Below are 20,804 nucleotides of genomic sequence, written 5' to 3' on the forward strand. Positions count from 1 at the left end.
TTCATATTTAAGTTTAACCTTCAATTTCATGGTAAATACTTTCTCCATAATCAGCAAAATAAGCTTTAGTTTCTAGAAAATTTGCATTTTGTAGTTAGATCCCTTAGTGTTTAAAAAGGTGTGAACTGGAATTGAAACTACTTTGGTAGCTGGGGAAAAGCTTAATTTAGAAATGTTCATCTCCCTGTGGCTCTCTAGTGTTTATGCTTAATGAGCAGATGCCAACCTGGTTCTCTTAAAGGAAACATTTAGTTTTAGTGTTCTGCCCAGGTTCCTCTCTTCACATTACGTGTAGGAATGTTTAGTGCATTACCCAACCCTCTACCAAATTTGGTCAGTAACATTCCAACCAAAAAGCCATTTGGCAAGGGGAGATGGAACAGATTGCATACACATGTACACACAACATGATGATACAAATCACATTTCACTAGCAAAACCACTGTACAAAAGCATGATCCAGACTTCTAGAGCTATCCATCGAATTCATACTGGTTAGGCAGAGAAAAAGGGTGGAGTTGTGACCACGGAGCGCGGAGCAGACAAACTTGCCTTTCCTCAGTCAGTAGCTGGATCTTACATTAGACATTTTTCTGTTTTTCCAATGTAAAATAATTTTGGTTTTGGGGAAATGTGGCAAGACATGGTAGGACCTTCAAGATGATTCTTCACCAGCTACTCTGATATTCTTACAAAAATGATAGCACAGCATTAGTGTGCCAAAAATAACTCCTTGAAAAGATCTACTTCATCTGTGTTGTGCTAAATGAAGCTCAGGTTCAGGAGAGAACAAGACATTTTATTTATGGGAGATTTGGGAATCTTTTTGGTACTAGGACTGATGATAGGTATGATTGAGGCATCAAAAGCACAATCCAGTGGAAAAAATGGCTATGATAAAAGCCTGACTGTAAGCTTTAAGGTTCTTAATGTTCTTTGTTTTCTAGATATATTGACTAATGTATCAGACTAATTTATTACACTTTGTAAACTGCAGAATGGGTCATGCACTATTGCAGTTTCCTTAGCTCACTTGATATTGTAGGTGTAAAGAAGAAAGAAAATACAGCATAATATACCTGGAAATTACTATCCTATACAAAACTTACTTTTCAAGCTTTATTTGAAAACTTGGAAGGAGGCTGCAGTCCACATGCTTTTCTAACAAAATTAATCAAAATAACTTATCCGGCCTCCAACAAGTTCTACAGGATGATCATGAGCCACAGGCACTGATTTCTTGCTCATTTCCAAACCCAGCAACTAACATCATCTGAGACGAAGCTGCAGCAAGAAGTGTTACTCTCCTTCAGTTACAGTATTCCATTGTTAACCCACCTACAAACCTTGTGAAACTAAACTTCTCTAAACAGAACAGATTGGTACAGATGTGAGACCATACTATACAGCAGTTCTTTTGTTAAAAAAGAGTAGGTTTCTTCATAATTAATAGAATTCATTTAGAAAGTGGAACATTTTCAAAGATGATGGATACTTAGATTAGAAAAAAATGCAATGCTGTGAAATGAAGAACTTTTTTTTTCCATTTAATAAATGTTTCTCATTTATTAGTCGTAGTATTCTGAACAGGCTGTCTGGAGCTAAACATACCTTCTCATGCCAGCTTTCAAGATACTAAATGAAATGTAGTTACTGCAATGTTAATTTTTAAAAAGATGCTGCCTTAAAGTAAAATTCGCAATTCTTTGCATAAAAAACTTATGATTGAAAATACACATAAAGTACCTTAAAGACAATTCCACCATGTGCTACAATGAAAGATTTATTCAACTGTCAAAGAAAAACAGACTTAAGATAAATCTAATGCAAGGCCACCCTGACATCAGGAAGAAGAAATTCTTTGAGTTCTCTGTGAATTATGAATATCAACTAAATATTCATAAAATCTAGGTACTTTATTTCAGATAGATTTGAATTTTATAGTATATTTCTACACTGTAGATGGCCCAAAGTAGCCACTTTTAGTAAATATTTTCTAGAGATTTTTGTTCTGTTATGCGCATTAATTTTATGCTCAGTATCACCTCTACCTCCCATAATGCTTAATGAATGCTTTGCAACTATGTTACCGCATTAATTAGCACACCATTTCATAAACTTATTTGGGATTCAATTACTCTTTGATTTTTGATTCATACAGCTGATTCCTGATTTTTCCTTTACTGCGATTTTATTGGTATTTCAATATAATCTAAGGAGTGTTCCTCCTTTTTTTCTTTTTAAAAAAGCAAAATCTCTGAACTATTCTGGGTATGCACTTCTCTCTTGATCCTGTTACCAGTTACAGCTGAAAGCATTATCCAAGTTCTAACACATGACAGATGAGAAGAATGACCTTCTCATTTGGCTTATTAATTTTGAGGGCATTCAGAATTCAACAATCATACTCTGCTGACTGGGTTTAATGGTCTTTGCTTTTTCTTATTGTTTCTAATCCGATGAAGAAAATCCCAAGCCCTAACCTGAAAATATTTTCCTCAGCTGACAATACATCAAAACCAACCAATCCACATGCTTCTCTCCTACCTCCTGCCCAAGCCAAAAGAATAATAGTCTTGCTGCTTTATATATGTAAGGCCACCTGGTTTCTAATCAGTAGTAAAAGATAACTACTTTTTAATTATCACGTTACATCATCACCTTACTAGCTGCAAACTGCAGGAACTTTCTTCTCTTACGTTTAGTTTATTCATCAATTTCTCTCATCAGTGATGTGTGGGAACTTAACTATTTCCTTGAAAAGTTAATCTTTCAAATGATGCACCTGTTTTTCACTTTGTGTATTAGTATTACGCTAAAAGTGAAACTCATTACTTGCAAGAACTGAATATTAAATTCTTAGCTGAACATACCTGCATTTTTTTTGTCTGATGAAAATTACTCACTCTAAAGTGAATATGTAATTTCAGGTAAATGCTAAATATTGCCTGCCCAGGTTACTACATTTTTGGCTGGATCCAACACTGGTACTACAGTGTGTACATGTGAGGTGTCTGGACCTAGAACAGAGTTCGGAATGCAGATCATTTGAGGGTAAGGGCACTCAGGAAGGGAAGGAGTCCTGAGTCTGAGTCCCTAGTGCCCTGGGTTATTTCTGTGAATTTTTTAACAGATGGTCATTTATGTAAGACAAGTAACAGGCAAAATACTCTGGGACTACAACCCAGGACTGCCTCTTTCTAAGTGAGTACCCTAAATGTCAGCTACACCAGCAATGTTCCTTGTAAAACTCCAGCTCTTTCTGGCCCGTGAGATCCACAGTTTTCTGCCCCTTCCCTCCCTCTTTCCACACACCAGCTGCTATTGCTGTCTATCGCTGACTGATTTTCTCCGGGAAAATATATGCTTATGCTGTCCTAAATATAGAAACTGTTTCCTGAGTTAACGTGGTAACCACCTGACTCTGATCTAACTTTGAAGTTACGACTGTTTTGAGTAGGAGGTTGGACTAGATGGCCTCTAGAGGTCTCTTCCACACTATATTTTTGTGTGGTTCCAAGGTTACGTAAAAGAGAGACTGACTCCTTTCATGGCTGTTTTAAGGTAGCTCTGACTGCATCTGTGAAAGGTACTATTTCAAGCTGTGCATGCCAAGTGGATCAGAGGACTCTGCCAGTTCTCTGGATCTCAGAGGGGCTTCACAAAGGCTAAGCAGGGGCTTGACTTCTTGCAGTTCATGGTGGGACAGTTCTGGGGAGTCTCAGAACTGTTGGTTTTAACTGAATAACCTACCAAGTTTAGAAACTTCTGAAGTCTATCAACCATGAAGTAGGAGTTTGGGGGTTTAGAGCTTTAGCCTAGAGAAATTAGGTTTGCCTAAGTGCTGCCTACACCTTGGTTTTGATCAGTTTTACTTGCTTTGTAGGGCATTAGTTCTTATACCCTCAACATATAATAAAATTCATTATTTTCAGAACAAACTACAATGCAATCTGAAAGCCTGTGTCTGCCTATTTCCCCCCCACATATTAGCATCATAAGAAGAATGTTGCTTTGAAAAATGATCTAAAAAAATAACATTTTTCATTCCATGTTAGCATTACAGAACAGATCACTGAGTATTTGGTTCAAGGCAGTAACAACAAAGAGATTACACAAAACATTGATTACTCAAAATTGTAATTCATAGAAGATACTGGATACTTTTTCCCAACTCAGCAAAAATTAGGCAATCCCTTTTTCAGAAGAGTAGATCTTGGCGGAAGGACATGGACTAATAAAGGATGCATCCAGGTTACAAGCTTCAAAGCAGCTGGGCTTTCCGACTGCTCCGTTTCTACCATATGTTGTGAAATCTTCTCAAAACACTGCAACAGTTCAGACGCCTTAGCCTATTCAGCTGTCACAAAGAGAAGAGGCTCTACTGGAAGGAAGGAATATTTTGTCTTTCACAATTGCTGTGAATCTGTAACTGTATTTGCCATTTTATTACTTGATGCAATAGCAAGTAATTCCAATGAAAAATGCTAGATTTCTTCTGAAACTGATCAAACAGTGGGCTTTATTTTCTGCACTTTGTACAGCTACTTGCTCTGGTGCAAAAGAGCCAGCTCTCCAGTTTTGGTGACACCTTTGCACAGATATAAATGACTACCCTGATACTGGAGTGTTTTTATTGGTTTTGCCATCACCATTATGTTCTCCACTTATCTTCTTTTCACACACAGTGTGTCACACTTTGTAAATGATAATGAAATTACACAAATTCATACTATTTCTATAATTACATCTGTAGTTCTTATGAAGCCTAATTATATAATGACAATAAAAGATGAAATTGTATTGCATGAGGGTGGTAAGTATGATTGTATACAAAGGGAATAATTCCTGTGTAAGCTTTGTCAATTGGTTATATAATAGGAAAAAGAAGATTCTCACTTCAGCAGAAACCAATAATTTAAACTTTCCATAGAGTAACTAGGGAATGTTGGCTCTGCTTGCCCTCCGATTTCATTATTATATGTGTGCTTTGCTGTATAATTGGAAGATATATCAGAATTATTTCCTCTTAATTCAGAATTTTCTGCTTTATATCAGCTTTCGTTCCAAAAAGAACAGCTTTGAAATGTTGTTTGTGTATGAGTTATTGCATGATGTTGTAAACAGCACAGCGTGTCAGCTGAACCAGACTGCTGAAAGTGCATAGCTCAATAATTTGATTTATTTTTAGGTCTTGTGTTGCCCCTCTCTGTTCTAGATGCTGCTAGTATTCTTTTCGCCTGAAAAACTGAAGGTCAGTTTGAAGTCATGATCATATAATAGTTCTTTTTATATCAACAGCTGAGATTGGCTTTGGGGGATATTGTTACTTATTTCTTAATCTTTTGGGGATGACAGAATAAAGTCTGGCCAGATTACAAAAACATACAGTGAAACTACAAGGTCTGTCACTTCATACATGACTCCCCCTTCACCAAAAGCTCCACTTTCAGAAAAGCTGTGGGTATTCAGCATGTCTGCAAACCAGATTGCAATCTTCCAATCAACCGTGTAGCCCGTCAAGATATATATTTATCATTTGATGAGCCATATAACCAGTTTGGGTATATCTATTTTGTACCGGTGTGTGGATGACGAAACTGTTTTGAAAAGTATTATTTACAAGAAGTTTAAAGATCATGGAGTTTTACTTTCCTGCAAGCCAATTATTGAGACAAATCATAAACAACAAATATATTTTGGGTCTTTCAACCACATGCTATATCTCAACAGACTGATGAATTTCAAAGGGATCAATAATCTCTGAACATTAATGATCAGGGGCCACAAAACAGTTTTTCTCAAACAACACAAGATCAGTAATTTATAAGTTTATAAACTGGGCCAATCATTGTTTGTTGCCAGTGTTAATCCATGGGTATTCAGGAATTCTCTCTTTTATTTGAAAATAAGGATAGGTACTTTTGAAAATAGGATAGGACTTTTCTGATCTTCATGCTGCTGTAAGTGTTCACAACAGAATTAGCAGCTTTGGAGACATACATCAGTGGAAACTGAATGTTTAAGAAGATTTAAAATAAATCACTATTTAAACAAAAGATAAAATCTGTTACTGTTGTACCTCTACATGCTGTAATTTTAAGGCCAGAAGTCCCCTTTATGAATTCAACAAAAATGTTCTGGGACAGATATCAAATTTTTGCCCCACTGCTTTCTTTAATAAAAGTCTACTTTTTGTGCCTCTGGGGAGACTTGTCTCTTTCTAACAATCAGTGACAGGACCCCAACTGAACCTGTCAGTGCGAAAGAGGGCAGAAATTGGACTGTCCCCCTGAACAGATTGTCAAGAAAAATGAATGAAAAAAAGTAAACCGAGACACTTCTAGAAGAAAGTCTAGCTTAGTACCGCCAGAAATTATAACATGAAACATAAAAAACCCCAACCCTTTTAGTAAAGTGGAATGGAAATTTAAATTTAAATTAAGTGACAAATATCTACATTGGGATAGGGCAATGCCAGCTTTTCAATAAGGGCTATCTGGCAGCTATTACTGGGCTATTGCTCTCAGTAAAAGTTAATGTTATCTAGAAACAGGCGTCAAGATGTTATGCTACTCTGCATTACACAAGGAGTTTTGGTCAGCAGAAACCCATGTGAAAAGGAAGTCTACCTATTCAGGATCACCACATGTGCAGCAATTCCCTGCAAGCTATATCTTAAGGCAACATTAATCTCTACTTAATATCCTGAACACTCCTGTTAAGTAGTAAGACAATAGCTCTTTTTGAGAGATTAATTTATTTGTATTACTTAAAAGGCAAGATGCTGAGGATTTCATTTATTCATTTATTTATTTATTAAAATCTGAAGTGGAATGATGTTTTTTCCACATGCATTTCAAAGTTCATATTTTTCACTCAAAGTATCAACACAGTCCCACAACATCTTCTGTTCCTTCTGAATTTATTTTCTAAACTTTATTCTCCCGTCTGCTCCTAATTTATTCCACTAAAATCTTACTGCTAAAGCATCTCACTCTTCAAATGCTTGCTGAAACTGTATTACTTCCTCTAAACACAATGGCCATGATTCATTTATTTATTTTATTCATTATTCTTCTTTTACCTTGTGAAGGTAGCAATGAGCCATACTCTCCTTTTTCACTATCTTCACTACCTGAATTACTTCTCCAGCTTGTGGACATGATAGAAGTTATACAACTGTTATCCCTGGAAAGAAGAACTTGTTCTTCTATCCTGTGATGCTGATACTTGGTTTGATAATATTGATGCATGAGAAAGAATCCAGAGTGCAGTGATCCAACCGTGAGGCTCACCTTAGTGTGGTGCATACCAGAGTCCATGTCTCTATATTTTGAGGTGCACAGTAAGAAGAGCAACAGTAGTGGAAATGTTGGGTTATAGCAGAAGGACTAAATTTCTCAGCAAAGCTGAGGAAAGGAAAGAAAGAGGTACACAATGAGGAGTACAAAGAGAGGGATGGAGGGATGTTTGGATGCTGCAATATGTGACAGGAAGTGGTTTTCCATGTCACCAAGTCCTGCAATCCCAGAAAAGCAAATCATGTTATCTATCCCTTTATTGCAATTCTCAGACTCTGTCTAAAGACATTTGGAATTCCTGTCCTAATTTTCTTTATCAGAAGACTATTTCAGAATGTCACTACTCTGATTAAGGGTGATTTTTTAACTTACCATGGCCATTTTATACTCATTCACCCTTTTACTGATCTTGTCCCATAGATTAAATAGGTCATATTGCCCTCTGTACATTTTTTATGCTGTTTTACAAATTTACGTATCAGAGGACTTTGCCAGCGTGAGTATATCCTAATTATATCATCTGATGTTTCTGTCATATTCTATTCTACAGATTGTGCTCAAAACTTCCAAAACCACTTTTCCACTCTTCTGCAGATACAAAATGGATCTATGGGCCTATGACAAGTGTTACAAAGAGATTTTTAAAGATACAGACAGATATGCAGTGGAACCTTCAAAGTGCGATCTCTTCTAAAACATATTGAAATCACTGGGGATTAGAAACATAAACATGAATAAAAGCAGCCACTTTCATCTTCTAAATGTCTATTTCTAATCATTTTATTAATAACTAGCTAAGTAGATATCTGATAATCAAATTCCGTAGACATACATTTATTTATACCTCCTTTCTCTTTCTCCCTGTACCTGATCCTAGAGTTTAGGTTGTAGCAGCAACTAACAACATTGATAACTGAATATAACAAGAGAGGAAGGAAGAGTTGTGGGGAATTGTTTCCAATTATGATGAACGGTGTATCATCAAAGTACACAAATTGTACTCTGCACATTGCTTGAGCTAGTTCTAGAAAAGGACATAAACCAATGCCAAATTAAATTTTAAGTATTTTGTGAAGTGTAAAGATTTTATAGAGCATTTCAAATTTAATTTTGAATTTAGTTAACATCAATGTTCCTGAAAGGTTTAGTTGCTCCAAGCCATTTCTATTGGACCTTTTCAAAATATCTAAGTTTGGAGAATAAATATAGATTTAATTTTTTTTTTTTCTTTTTCTCCATAAGAGTGGCATTAGTACACGGGAACTTAGCACTCTGGCACTAATTAGCCAGTCGGAATTTTGAAAAAACCAATCAAGCTTGACTTATGCTTACATAACTTATAAAAATCAGTCTTTTTAATGTAACTTGAATTTTTGCCATATTGTCTGTGAAAAGATTTCTATCTATAACTACTATGAATAATTTAAAAGATATCAAAATGGATTCAGAAGAGATGAAATCTTTCACAACTGACCAAGGAAGAAAGTACAATGGTTGCAAATTCAAATTAGCTATCAAAGCCAAAATATATGAAAGATAAAAATCCAATTACTTTTGACGCACTAACTGATCTCAAGACAGAACTAACAGAACTTTTATCTATATTCCTCTAGGAGGGTGTACAGTACATTCCTTTTTAAATCCACCAAAGGGAGTAGGAGCATGGATAATATCTGGCATAGTACCAATGTAAAGAAGCTGCAGTTTTGTCTATGGAAGGCAGGTCAGCAGTGAGTCAAAAGCTACCCTTAGCAAGATCTTCCTTATGGGATCTCTATCTGCATTCTAATACAAAACACGTCTAACCTCTTTCAGTCTGTCAGTGGATGGGCCTTTAAGGACCAACTCTCTGCTTACTAAGACTATATAAGTTATTTGCGATATTTTAATCTCTTAATGTTTTTTTCCCAGTGTGTTGCACATTGGTAGCCTATCCTCGCTGATCTCCATGTGACATTACAACACAAGTGTAATATTAATACTGAATTTAGCTGAAAACTTCTATTGCCTTCAAAAGGCACTGTATCCCTCTTACAGTGCAGAAATATGCTATCTTGAATTGTTTTCAGCTTTGTTTCAATTGTATGACTCATTCTCAAATACGACAGAACAGATCATACATCCAATACAAAGGTATTTGCTTTTTGCTTTTTATTTTGACAGCCTTTTTGATGTACACATATGGAAAAGATACCCACAAGAAAGAGTATTACGAAAAGCCAAAAAACAGGAACAGAAATTACAAGACATAACTATGAAGCCTATACCAGTGCCACAATCACCTACCATTTGTTATCCTGTTGTGCCTTGCACTAATCAGCAATTCATAAAGCTGAGAAAAAGAAAAAAGAATGAAACTAACATTTACGACTGCCAGGAATCACTGAAATTAGTGGACTTATTTGCGGCACTTGGTGCACACTACAGCTTTTTTCCATTGAAAAATAGAGAGCTGAAAAGTTTTATTTGTTAGCAGTATCATCTAACATTGTAAACTACCTGATGTGCAATGGAATTGGAGGTAAAGTAAGTAGCAGCTCAAACCCTTCAAATTGTCTTGGAGACAGCCAAATCATTCATGAAAAGACTATGAATCTACTGAATACACTGATAACTGGCTCCACAAAACTGAAAAGGAACTAAAATGGTGGGTATTACCTTACCTGGGTCACCTTCTCTGTTACATTGTGCGTTCGGTCTTTCACCTTAGGTGCAATAATAGCTTTCTCCGAAGAAGGAGGAGATGAAGATTTTTTTTCACTTTTGATATCTGAAAAGTTCAGCGTGAGTTGAGGAATTTTGTTGATTGTACTGTATTTGTTGAGATTTGAATCCGATGTGGATCCCAACAGACTTGACTTGATATGATTAAAAGGTCCTGAAAAATCAGAACACATATTCAGTATTTGACAAATGCAGAGAAATAAGTTAACATTAATGTTTAAATGGGATATGTTAAAAGTGTAGTTAAAATCTATTTTTCACTGTACTACTTGTTAATAGTAAAAATTATCTACATTTTTTAAAATAACTCTATTGCTAATAAGAATCAAATTTAGTATTAGATGTAAATATGAAATTTCCTTTACCTATAGACCCCGATATTTTTTATAAAGTCAATGGATTGCAAAGTACATAATGCACCCATCCTTACTTGTTTTCATGTTACTGGGTATGCTGGTATGCTCCATTATAATTCTGGCTGAATGTAAAGACTATATTCTCATTTGTTTATAAAAGCAGAAATAGAACATATGATTATACAAGAGTGTCTAGTCTGAGCAAAGGGTCTGTTATCACATTGTACTGTTGCTCACGGTTATATGATAGTTCAAAAGTGCCTTTTGGTAAATATGAGATTGACTAGATCCCTGCTCTACCCCTACTGACTCATCAAGTAACTCCATACTTAATCAATGGAAATATTAACCTAAGTTTGCCCTAACAGCCTTTAATTCTGAAGTATCACAAACTCACAAAATGTATTTCTTCAAATGTCATTACCAACAAAATATTGAAAACAATAGAGATACCCATATGTAGAATATTAATGGAGTATTTAATATACACTTAAACATCTTATACTACTTTAGTGCATCATGGCAGATAAAAAATATGGAGTTTGTATCCTTCATGAGGTACATATCCATCATAATTATTCTTTCAATATTGGACAGAGTTCTTTGTACAACAAGAAAGCAATATAACAGATGAGTATACTTATTTTGTACTGTCATCATAAAGTTGGTCCAGACACCAAAAATATTCATAGTAAGGAAAATTTATTTGTGAGAATAATATTGTAAGAAAGAAATATAAATATGTTTAGACAACAAGAGCTAGTTCTAGTTATGAATTTAATAAAAAAAAAAGAATGCTTGCAGAAGAACCAGACTTTTAATTTACTTTCTTAACTTAAAAGGATTTATACACATACTTTCTACCTCCTTAATTCTGCTAATTATTTGTTAATCTGGGCTGGAGATAGAAATTGTCTACTACTCCATTTCAAATTGTACCACTGTGTAGAAAGGAATTCAAGACGACAGGGGAGGATACAGTGCTCCTGACTAACAGTTCAGGTGCTCCTCTAGGAGAGATCAATCCAGCGGTTCTGCTCTAAAGATTTTTGTCCAATGTATTTTGTCCAATGATCATTTGATGTTAGATAAACCAAAATTTCTGTGTGAGTGCCCTAACCACTAAACCACAAAATCAGTCTTTCTGATAAAAAATGGTCTTCAGTATAAATCAGGGCTCACAATCTCCTCACAAATCAGTGAAATGGCTAATCTGGCTAATCAGGATATTATGCTACATGTGTATGGTCAGACTGCAGTTTTTCAGCTCTACTTCCCTACATAGCTGTAGCAATTCATAGTTTTTAAATGTGAGTAGGCTTAGACATGAATGAGGTATCATGTTGGAGCCATTTGTCAGATGTCAGATGAACAAGATTCTTGATATCTAAGGAACCCAAAGGTAAGAGGAAACTAAGGAAGCTTAGGCAAATCCATGATTAGATAGTACATAAGGGTTTTTTTTTTTTTAATATTAACTTTATAGATGCTTAAATTGCATTGAAGTTTTACTTTCCGGGATTTAAATCTTTTATTGCTTCTATTTCAAAGGGAATTACTCTCTCCTTTGCTACCTAAGACTCGTGCCCTAGCGTGTAATACTAGACTTCAGTTAATTGCACATGAGAATAAAACCTTGCTTTATTTATCCACTTTCTTTTACTCTAGAAAGTGGTGAAAGGTATATATGTACCTCGTTGATAATGGTAATTAATTGAAAGACATTACTAGCTCAAGTGAGCTGTACTTGACAGCTAGTGGACCTTTGATATAGTCTCATAGCAAGAAGAAGAAAAAGAGGGCCACAACAAATCACAATCACAATTGACACTAATTGGCACCCTGATTGACAGTTTCAGCAGAGCAGTCAAGAACTGAATAAGCAGAGAGAATGACATACTTCTACCTACCCTACAAAGGAGATTCTTTAAGTTTAAGTTTGAGCTCCCCATTTTTATGGTAAGATTCTAGTGTCCCTGCTTGCAAAATGCACCAAGAAATGATTAGACTCTCCTGAGCTGTCAATCCATCATCTTTCACCAGCAGTAAATACATTTACAAAAGTTGTTTTACAGTACAGAGACTGATTTTGTGTTGGTTTTTTTTTCCCCAAGATTTTGCCAACATATACATGAAGCAAATGCAATGATTTTCTTGTCCATGAATAGCTTTATAGAATCTAGTTCATGCACTGCATGCAGTTTAGAGAGGAGAGTTTACCAGGTACACACACTTTTTGCATCATGCATGAAGTCACAAACAAGTTTTCAGACATAGCTATGAATATTGCAATTAAAATGAACACTTTAGTAATTGTTTTCTAGCAATGGAGGAAGTTACTTAACATTTATGTTCAAATTGCTTCTAAAAGATGTATCTCAGTGCTGGTGAACAGAAACAATTTTGTAACTGCACTAAATATTTATTTAAACATGAAATTGGCAATGAAGTTCATGCATGCACATTTTAATACTACAGGAAGCTTGAAACCATACCCCCTGCCATCCAGGAACGTGAAACTAGTTTTAAGGAGACAAAAGAGGAATAAGTGAAGATACTTCCACAAAGCTCCTGACAACCAATTATTTTATTTTTGAGATAGTTAACTGAAAACTAAGCACCTTATAACAATAGATTATTTGTTAATGGCCCTGCTCAAGCAGTTTTGCCTGCTTAAGGACAAGAGCACTGAGTTAAATAACTTCTTCTATCTCCCTCCCTTTGTTTTTTGAATTAACAGATAAGTCAAATAATTGTTTAACTATGCCTTCACTTTTTCCACGGATTGGTAGTTAGTGCTTTGACACAATAGTTAAGGGAATAACTGTGTTTAACAAATATAATTTCAGTAATGCATCTGACCCTAGAGAAGTCAGCATGACAATGTTGCATTTGAACATTTCGTACAGCAGGCAGAGTAACATGCCAAAAAGTGTGGCTGTTTGAAACACTGGAAGGTACAGTCTAGATGTATACTTTACCTTTGACATTGCGACCATTGTCTGGTTTTCAGCACAACAGAAGTGAAGAAAAAGAGAGAAAAAAGACAACTAAAATCTACATCAGAAAAAGCAGAAAATATTGCTTCAAAATATGCAGATGATTTGAATTGAAATATTTTTGCACTTCCTTGATTACATTATGTAGACGGTTAGTCAAGATGAAGTAACTTTGACAATCGAGAGTTAATCTGTAAAACTCTTGGAGAAGTAGTAAGAGGTAGTAAGTCTGGCCCTAGCTAACTTGCCTTAACAGTAACATGACAAGTCCTATGCTGGGTTGGAGGTCAAAAGTGCCAACCCACAAAGCGGTTATTAGTCAAATGTAATTAAGTGAGGCTGAGGCACCCATAGCTGCAGGCAGCAGCGCACGACTGAAGGCTATGTGGGGTGTGAGGCCACACAGGCAGCCCAGCACAGACTCACAGGCCCCACACCCGCCCAAGACTCACAGGAGTAAAAGTTTTTACCATGGCAGCAAGCTGAGCAGCACCTTTCTGAGTAAATACTGGAGAAACACTGAGGAGAAAGATATACCTTAAATCTTTCTTCAGCTCTTAGGTGCCTTTCCACAAGGTAACAGTGGCAAAGCTCTCTGTCCTCACAGGCACGCTCAGCCCTGAATCCTCTCATGAGATCAAACCTCTTCAGGAAGAATATTATGATTGTGATTATTCTTGTTATTATTATTATTAATTACTACTTTAAAGAAGTCACGCAGGTGGGTAGGTAGATGCCACCTCTACTCATGGGTGTATAACACGACCCGCAGGCCGCCCTCCCTTCCCGCTGTGCCCCTGCCCGGCTGCAGCAGCTCGGGAGGGAGTGAGGGTGGGCCATGGCCCCGGGGCTGGCGGGGAGTGAGGGGCCAGGCGCAGGATGCGGCCCTGCCCCTGTGTGCTTCCAGTCACTGTGACCAGCTTTCAAAGGTGCACAGGGCTCAAGCTGATATTCATCTGCCATTGTCCCCCGCTGACAGGCTGCCTCTGAGGGCTGAGATAGCTGTGCCCCATCCGCCCCAGCAGAAGCGCTGTCTCTGCAGACGGCCTGCTTCAGTTCTGCTCTGGAAAAAGGCTGTGGCCTTCTCTTGTGAAGGGAATCATAGGTGACGTTGGGCCTTGTCTGTGGCATCATGTCACCCCTGCTGCCTCTCTGGTTTTTCCTCAGCTTCTTGAGGACTGCGGAGCACAGGATATCGAGCTGGGCCCTCTGGACCATGTGGGAGAGCGTTTAGTTCCTCTCAGCCTGACGCCTTTCTGTGCTGGGCATCTGTGGCAGTAATGCAGATTTTGCAGTCTGAGTTAGGCTCAAAAGCCTGCTGGTTTTTTTTCAGAAAGCTGCAGGGATGTTACTGAGGTCACTTTCTGAAGACAGTAAGATTCCTGAAGCGTCCCCGTGAACCTGTACCTCCCTGCAAAATCTGGATTGCTGGCATTTCAGGTGAGAAGGGCTTGGCTGGAGTATGGGTGGTGGGTGGAAGACACAGTTCCTGCCCCGCTGCTTTTGCTGTCAAATAGGCAAATTTGGAATGGAATTCGACTGAGTAGAGAGAAATGAATTTAAAATCCTAAATTGTAATTTTTACTGTAATACTTTTCAGAATATAATACCCAGAGATATGATTATTTTGAAGTGATAGGCAACTGAGCTACATAAATTAATTTAACACATGAAATAGTTTATATTCTCAAGTGCCTTATCTTCCAAAAAAAGTAAATTACTGTAGTTAGTATTGAGCTAAATAATACTATTCTGTCAGAATTCTGTTATGCTGATTCAATTAATATTATCTGAACTGGAAGAGGTGGAAAAAATGAAATCTGAAACTTGAATTGCATTTTCAAACAGAGTAGTAGTTTTCAGTGGATTCAGGAAAATTCACAATGATCAGCATCAATAAACAAAACAAAAATGGAATGGGAAATATACTAAACCTTATGCTTCCTTGGTTAATACATTTTACAAGACTAAAGGCCCTATAATTTAGCTTGTTGGGACTGTATTTTACTTTTACTTATTGTACTTTACTTTTACTTAGGGCTTTACATTTTCCAATACAGTATCTACAGCTTCTGCTCAGCATCTGTGAGTCCAGAGATGATTTAGGCTGAATCCTGGTTGCCTAACTTGCATGGATAATTTTATAGCAACAATAGGTTTTTATGGCTCACTGTTGAGTAAGGCAAGCAGGACTTTCTGACTAAATTTAAACATCTTTTCAGCATAAGGTGCCAAATTCTAATATGCTTGGAAGCAGATGGCATCAAGGATGGTTACTAATTCTAATGCAATTCTGAGAGCCATCCTCTGTTCTGCTGTACTTTTTTAGAATGCTTATGTATGACCTAAACTTAGGGCCAGATTCTCTACTATTTTGCAGCTTACACAGAGTGAAATCAGAGTGGCAGTGTTTTATCTATTTACTCTGTAAATGATCACATCATGTGAGAGGCCATAGAAATTCAAATGGATTATTGACTCCTCATAGTAAAATTTAGTTTCCTTAGTATTTAACACTTGAAAAAAAAAATCAGTGAAATGGAGCTGGAAATTTTTGCTCCTCCGTGCAGCAAGTATTAAATTATGTGGCAATTTCTGCATGAGCTTTGTACCACCAGAGAAACTTAATATTCAAACTTATTTTTACACATTTTCATCATATAACTATATGAAGAATGACCAATTGGGAAGTACTTTAATGAGAATAAGTTCTGAAAATAGAAACTGACAAAACAGATATCTTTAAATGTATTTTATTTGAAAGGCTAGTTTAAAAATCTGGGGAAGTTGAAACCAAGGTGAAGCTTATGCAATGATCCAAAAGACATGCCAAGGTTCAACCTTGGAGACTTTTGCCTGTACATCTTGATCCTGAAATCTTAGCTTGAATGTGAACATGAAATAGAGCAAAATGGTATGATTTCAGGTGGATTTAATTGAATTTTCAGGTTCATTTGAACTGAAAAAAACAGAGTCTGAAAGAAACAGAAATGAGAAAAGAAGTATTTACCCATTATATTTAATACAGGAAGAGTAACTGGAAGAAATAATTAGTTCTGCTATTCTAGGATATAACCTGGGTGCGAGAGGAGCATTCAGATTTATCTTTCAGGAGATGTACAGAAGCAAAGAGCCCTTGATGTGGACCTTCCAAAAGGCAGGAGAACTAAAAGGATTTTTACACTTGCAGTTAATGAATAGGAGAAAAACAGACAGTCACTGAAAATGAAAATTAATTTTCTTGCTAATTTATGAATCTGTGCACAGACTTCCATGATATATCCATAATATCTTAAAATATTCCACATATATTCCTTGTCATGTGACTTGAATAGAAAGTATGCAATTCAAGTCACTAGACCATCAGCAGCCGCAAAAGCATTGTATACGTGGCACTTTTCTGCAAAAGCCATTTTCAAAGGCACCTCTCCATTCACAGGCCTTTCAAACCTCTGTTTGCTAAACTATTTCCTGAGCTTCTCAAACTCCCTGTCTCCAACAAGAAATCACGGACCACACTCCATGACTTTGCATAATTAGGAGAGATAGTAGAAAAAGAAGACAAACATCTTTGTAAATTTTGCTGATTGCAAGAATATGCTAACAGAAAATCACACATGAATTTTACACTAAGCATTTCACCATTTCACTAAGTATTTCACTAATCATTACACAAGGCATTTCAACTGAGTTGCTGAGGATATTTTCTCCAGTGTGAGAAAAAAAGCATGTCTCAATGTTGGATCAGTGAATATACAATGTACACATTACAGATTTAAGAAAAATAATCTGATCAATCTCTGAAGTAAGATTTCCTACAAAGATAATCTAATATATGTAAGTATGGGACAGAACTGTGTGTGCAGTTTTAACTTGAACACCTGATCTTTTTTCCCCCAAATGCCAATATTAGCTTTAGGAATGTTGGGCCTGATTTTGCTGTATGCTTATACAGAAGGCAAATGGTACTCTAAGAGCAACCTCATGATTTCATTTGTCTGCTTAGACATGAAAAGCAGTATTTAGTGTGAATAAGCCTGGCATATTTGGGCCCTTAATATTTTTAGTGTGCCTTTGAATGTATACAGCTGATTATATTTAGTTTTGCTTACAAAGTGATAATTCTATGAAAAATTGCAATAATTAGTGCATCAGAAAATACTGATTAACTTTCTACCATACCTTCACTTGCGTGACGGTCCCTAAAAATGTTCTTGGGATGGACGTTAAAGCCTTCTATGTCATGTACTGAAGATGCTCTCCGTATACTACAAATGCTTTCCTTTGATCTGGAATGGGTTAGTGGATTGCTTGTCTGTACCATGTCAGGGTAAAGTCTGTCCCATTGCTGTTTAGGTGATGAATGGTCAAGGGGTCCTGATATATTAACCAAAGCTGAACATTTACTGGGTTGAATCAGTGCTTTTGTATCATCCACTTCTGAAGGACTACAGCTTTCTTTTGTAGGTGATTTAAAGTGCTTCATAGCCACGGAGTCATCGCTGTGCTTAGATGAATCGACTAGCACTGCATCAGGGTCTTCCTGTGGTAAGGACTTTCTGTATGTTAAAAGTCTCAATCCAGGTAACCGGAACCCAAAAAGTCTGCCTGTATGTAAAGATATACAAAAGAAGAAAATATTAGTTTATTGTAATGAAAGTCTACTTGTCTCACACACAGACAGAGAGCACAAAAATAACTACAAATAATTGACCTGTTCCTAGTAAATTACAATGCTTAGCAATGGAATGTGCAATATGGAAATATTATATAGCTTTAAGTTGGTTATAGTCATGGTGTAAAAGGATTTCATACTTCAGTCAGACATAAGTTATTAAGTTCAGAATAGGGATAGCAGCATTGATTTTTCAGTCTGTTTTAAAAGAGATGGGGTTATCTGTTCTAATGGTCCTTTCTAAATTAAAATTCTGGGCATCTATAAAAGACTGCTACAACGTGTCAAACTACTTGGTAGCTGTTATCCTGAAACAGGTATTTGTGGATTCTATTATTAGTGGAACTCCATCTGCTTAAAAGTGTACTGCTGATTTATTGATTTATTAGCTACAAATTAGACAGAAAGATATCAGTGCTAATCCTTCAGGAAGAAAAATAAGTTGTGTATCAGTTTTGCCACAATCCTTTTCAATAATTACATTTTACAATTAAATGAAACACTTATTTTAAATGAATTTAAAATGAAAAGTAAAGGAACATGCAGGATAAAAAAAAAAACAGCAACACAGCTCTCAAGCCTCAGCTGGACCTATACAATTCAATTATATCTTTACATTATCTCTGTACATTTGTACGGATGTGGTCTTAGTTGGGCTTGGTATATGGAATTGCAGGGTAGGCTATTCTGAGTGTGTGGAAAACTAACAATTTTATGTAATGGTAAGAAATATCAGTAGTGGAGAAGAAGTGTAAAATATGGTGCTAATAAAGAAAATATAGGAGAGGAACTGTAAAATCTACAGGCTGTCCTCTAAAAAACCAAAACCCAAATACCAAATATGCCACAGATGGAGGCACAGGGACTTCTGATGTACAGAAAACATAGTAAACTGTTTAGAAAAAGAAATGCTAAAAAAAAAAAACCCAAATAAAATAATTGAAATAATTGAAATGATCAGATGTCATTGCATAAATGGTCTGACTTATCTAATAGCTTCTTGTCACTCATCACTTTGATACATGGGTCTTTTCTACAGTGAATCAATAGCAAAATGATTTCTCAGAGGACTTCTCTAAATGTCTTGTTATTCCCTCTTACTTGGATAAGAAATTCTGTTTGGGATAGGATTTAATTTTTTTTTTCAGTCAGTTTCAATAAGCAGCATTTGTAGCTAGCTAACGTTCATTAATATTTAGCACTGAAATTTATCATCCCATACTGAAATGTTTTGAAATATTCTTTCATTGATGCCTATGCCCAACAGTAAGTGTAGAGCAATTGATGGCACAGCTCAATCATTTCTTTTAAAATGAATGTCCTATATAGTTAGTATTTAATTTATTTTTAATTCTAAATGAATGAAAGTGAGAGAGAGTACCCTCCTCTTCTTAAAGGAAAACCCGTGTAAGAAGTAAAGTTCCTATCCTACACAACACCACAGGTCCATCTAGCGTACTGTTGGACCTCTGATATTTCCCAGTAGTGGATACATAGAGAATGAGTTTAAGAATCACTAGACTGTGTTAATTCTCACAGTAAATGTGCTCAGTTTCTGTAGTTCAGAAACTTTCTGAGCCAGAGATTGAATTCAAACCACAAGCTGAATGTTTGGTGTGCCTTTCTACCATTAATTTGTCTCAGTTGACAAACACAATTGTACTTTGATCTGCAAGGCACCCTATAGGGAACAGTTCAGTAATTTTAGCATACATTTGTGAAAAAGTACTTCCCCTTGGTTGCTATAAACCTGTTGCCTTGGGGAGCGTGTTAGTTCTTATGATAAAAAAATAGCTAATAATTGCTCCCTTTTTATAGTCTCAATAATGTTTATAGCTTTTCATACATTTTTCACATTCCTCTTTGTATACCTCTTTTCCAAGCTGAAGAATGCTAGTGTAACTGTATTGTGTACCTCTGATCACCCTTCTCACTCTTCTCAGATCCTTTTCGTTTTTAATGTAATCATTTTTGACAGTGGTTTGAGCTACTCCCAGACAGGGATCAATGCAGTGACATAACGGCTTTATGTTTTCTGTGTAATTCCTGATATTTGATTGTCTTTTTGAGTTATCTTCCTAGCCTGTGCTAATTTAAGATACTCTTACAACAGCTGAGAGCTTTCTTGATTGGTAACAGATAATTTAGTCTCTATTATTATGTCTGTAAAAAATGTTGTTTGCTGTTTTACCACTTGGCCACTCACTATCATGTGATATGTCTGTAAATCTCATATCATATTCTAAATAATTTTAGGACACCTGCAAACATTCTCGCCTCACTGTTTGCACCCTTTTAAATCTAAGTAGTTGAAAATGTATTAAATAATAAAGAACCTGTGAGACTCTACTGATTAACATCTCAGCATTTAGAAATCTGGACATTTATTTCCACCCTTTCCCTCCTACTTTGAAATATAAAACAATGTAACAATCTTCCTTTTTTTTTTCCTTGACAATTTCTGAAAAAGCTTGTTGAATTCCAAATATTTAGCATTGAATCTATTACTCTAATGCGTATACCCACAAAACAGTACTGGAGACAGAAATCTCTATTACATAAAACCAGAGCCATTCATGTTTTAAACAGCATAGAGGTGCCAATTTTCAATTTGAACAGTGATATTCAGCAGAGTGCACCTTGGGAACACGCATATTTCTTCTAACTTACTAACTATACTTGCACAAACTACTTACAGTTGAAATCGGTGAAGTACATAAAAAAAAAATTATTATTTTTAAATGCA

At 36.1% G+C, this 20,804-nt stretch overlaps 1 protein-coding gene across 3 annotated transcripts in view; it reads right to left on the minus strand.

The window, feature by feature from the left end:
* The window catches only part of KCNH7 (potassium voltage-gated channel subfamily H member 7), a 236,445-nt gene that overhangs the window by 64,595 nt on the left and 151,046 nt on the right, over positions 1 to 20,804 (minus strand). Inside the window, exons 5-8 of one of the 3 annotated variants that reach the window (XM_086751370.1) lie at positions 17,566 to 17,991; positions 13,366 to 13,386; positions 12,880 to 12,903; positions 9,968 to 10,182 (exon numbers count right to left, since the gene is read on the minus strand). In XM_086751370.1, the coding sequence (XP_086607496.1) occupies positions 9,968 to 10,182; positions 12,880 to 12,903; positions 13,366 to 13,386; positions 17,566 to 17,991 (686 nt within the window). The remainder of the gene's footprint in view (positions 1 to 9,967; positions 10,183 to 12,879; positions 12,904 to 13,365; positions 13,387 to 17,565; positions 17,992 to 20,804) is intronic. The other 2 variants (XM_086751371.1, XM_086751372.1) reach the window with 2 other exon arrangements.

This window comes from Chlamydotis macqueenii, chromosome 6, assembly GCF_036417535.1.
Source record: "Chlamydotis macqueenii isolate bChlMac1 chromosome 6, bChlMac1.mat, whole genome shotgun sequence".
NCBI lineage: Eukaryota > Metazoa > Chordata > Aves > Otidiformes > Otididae > Chlamydotis > Chlamydotis macqueenii.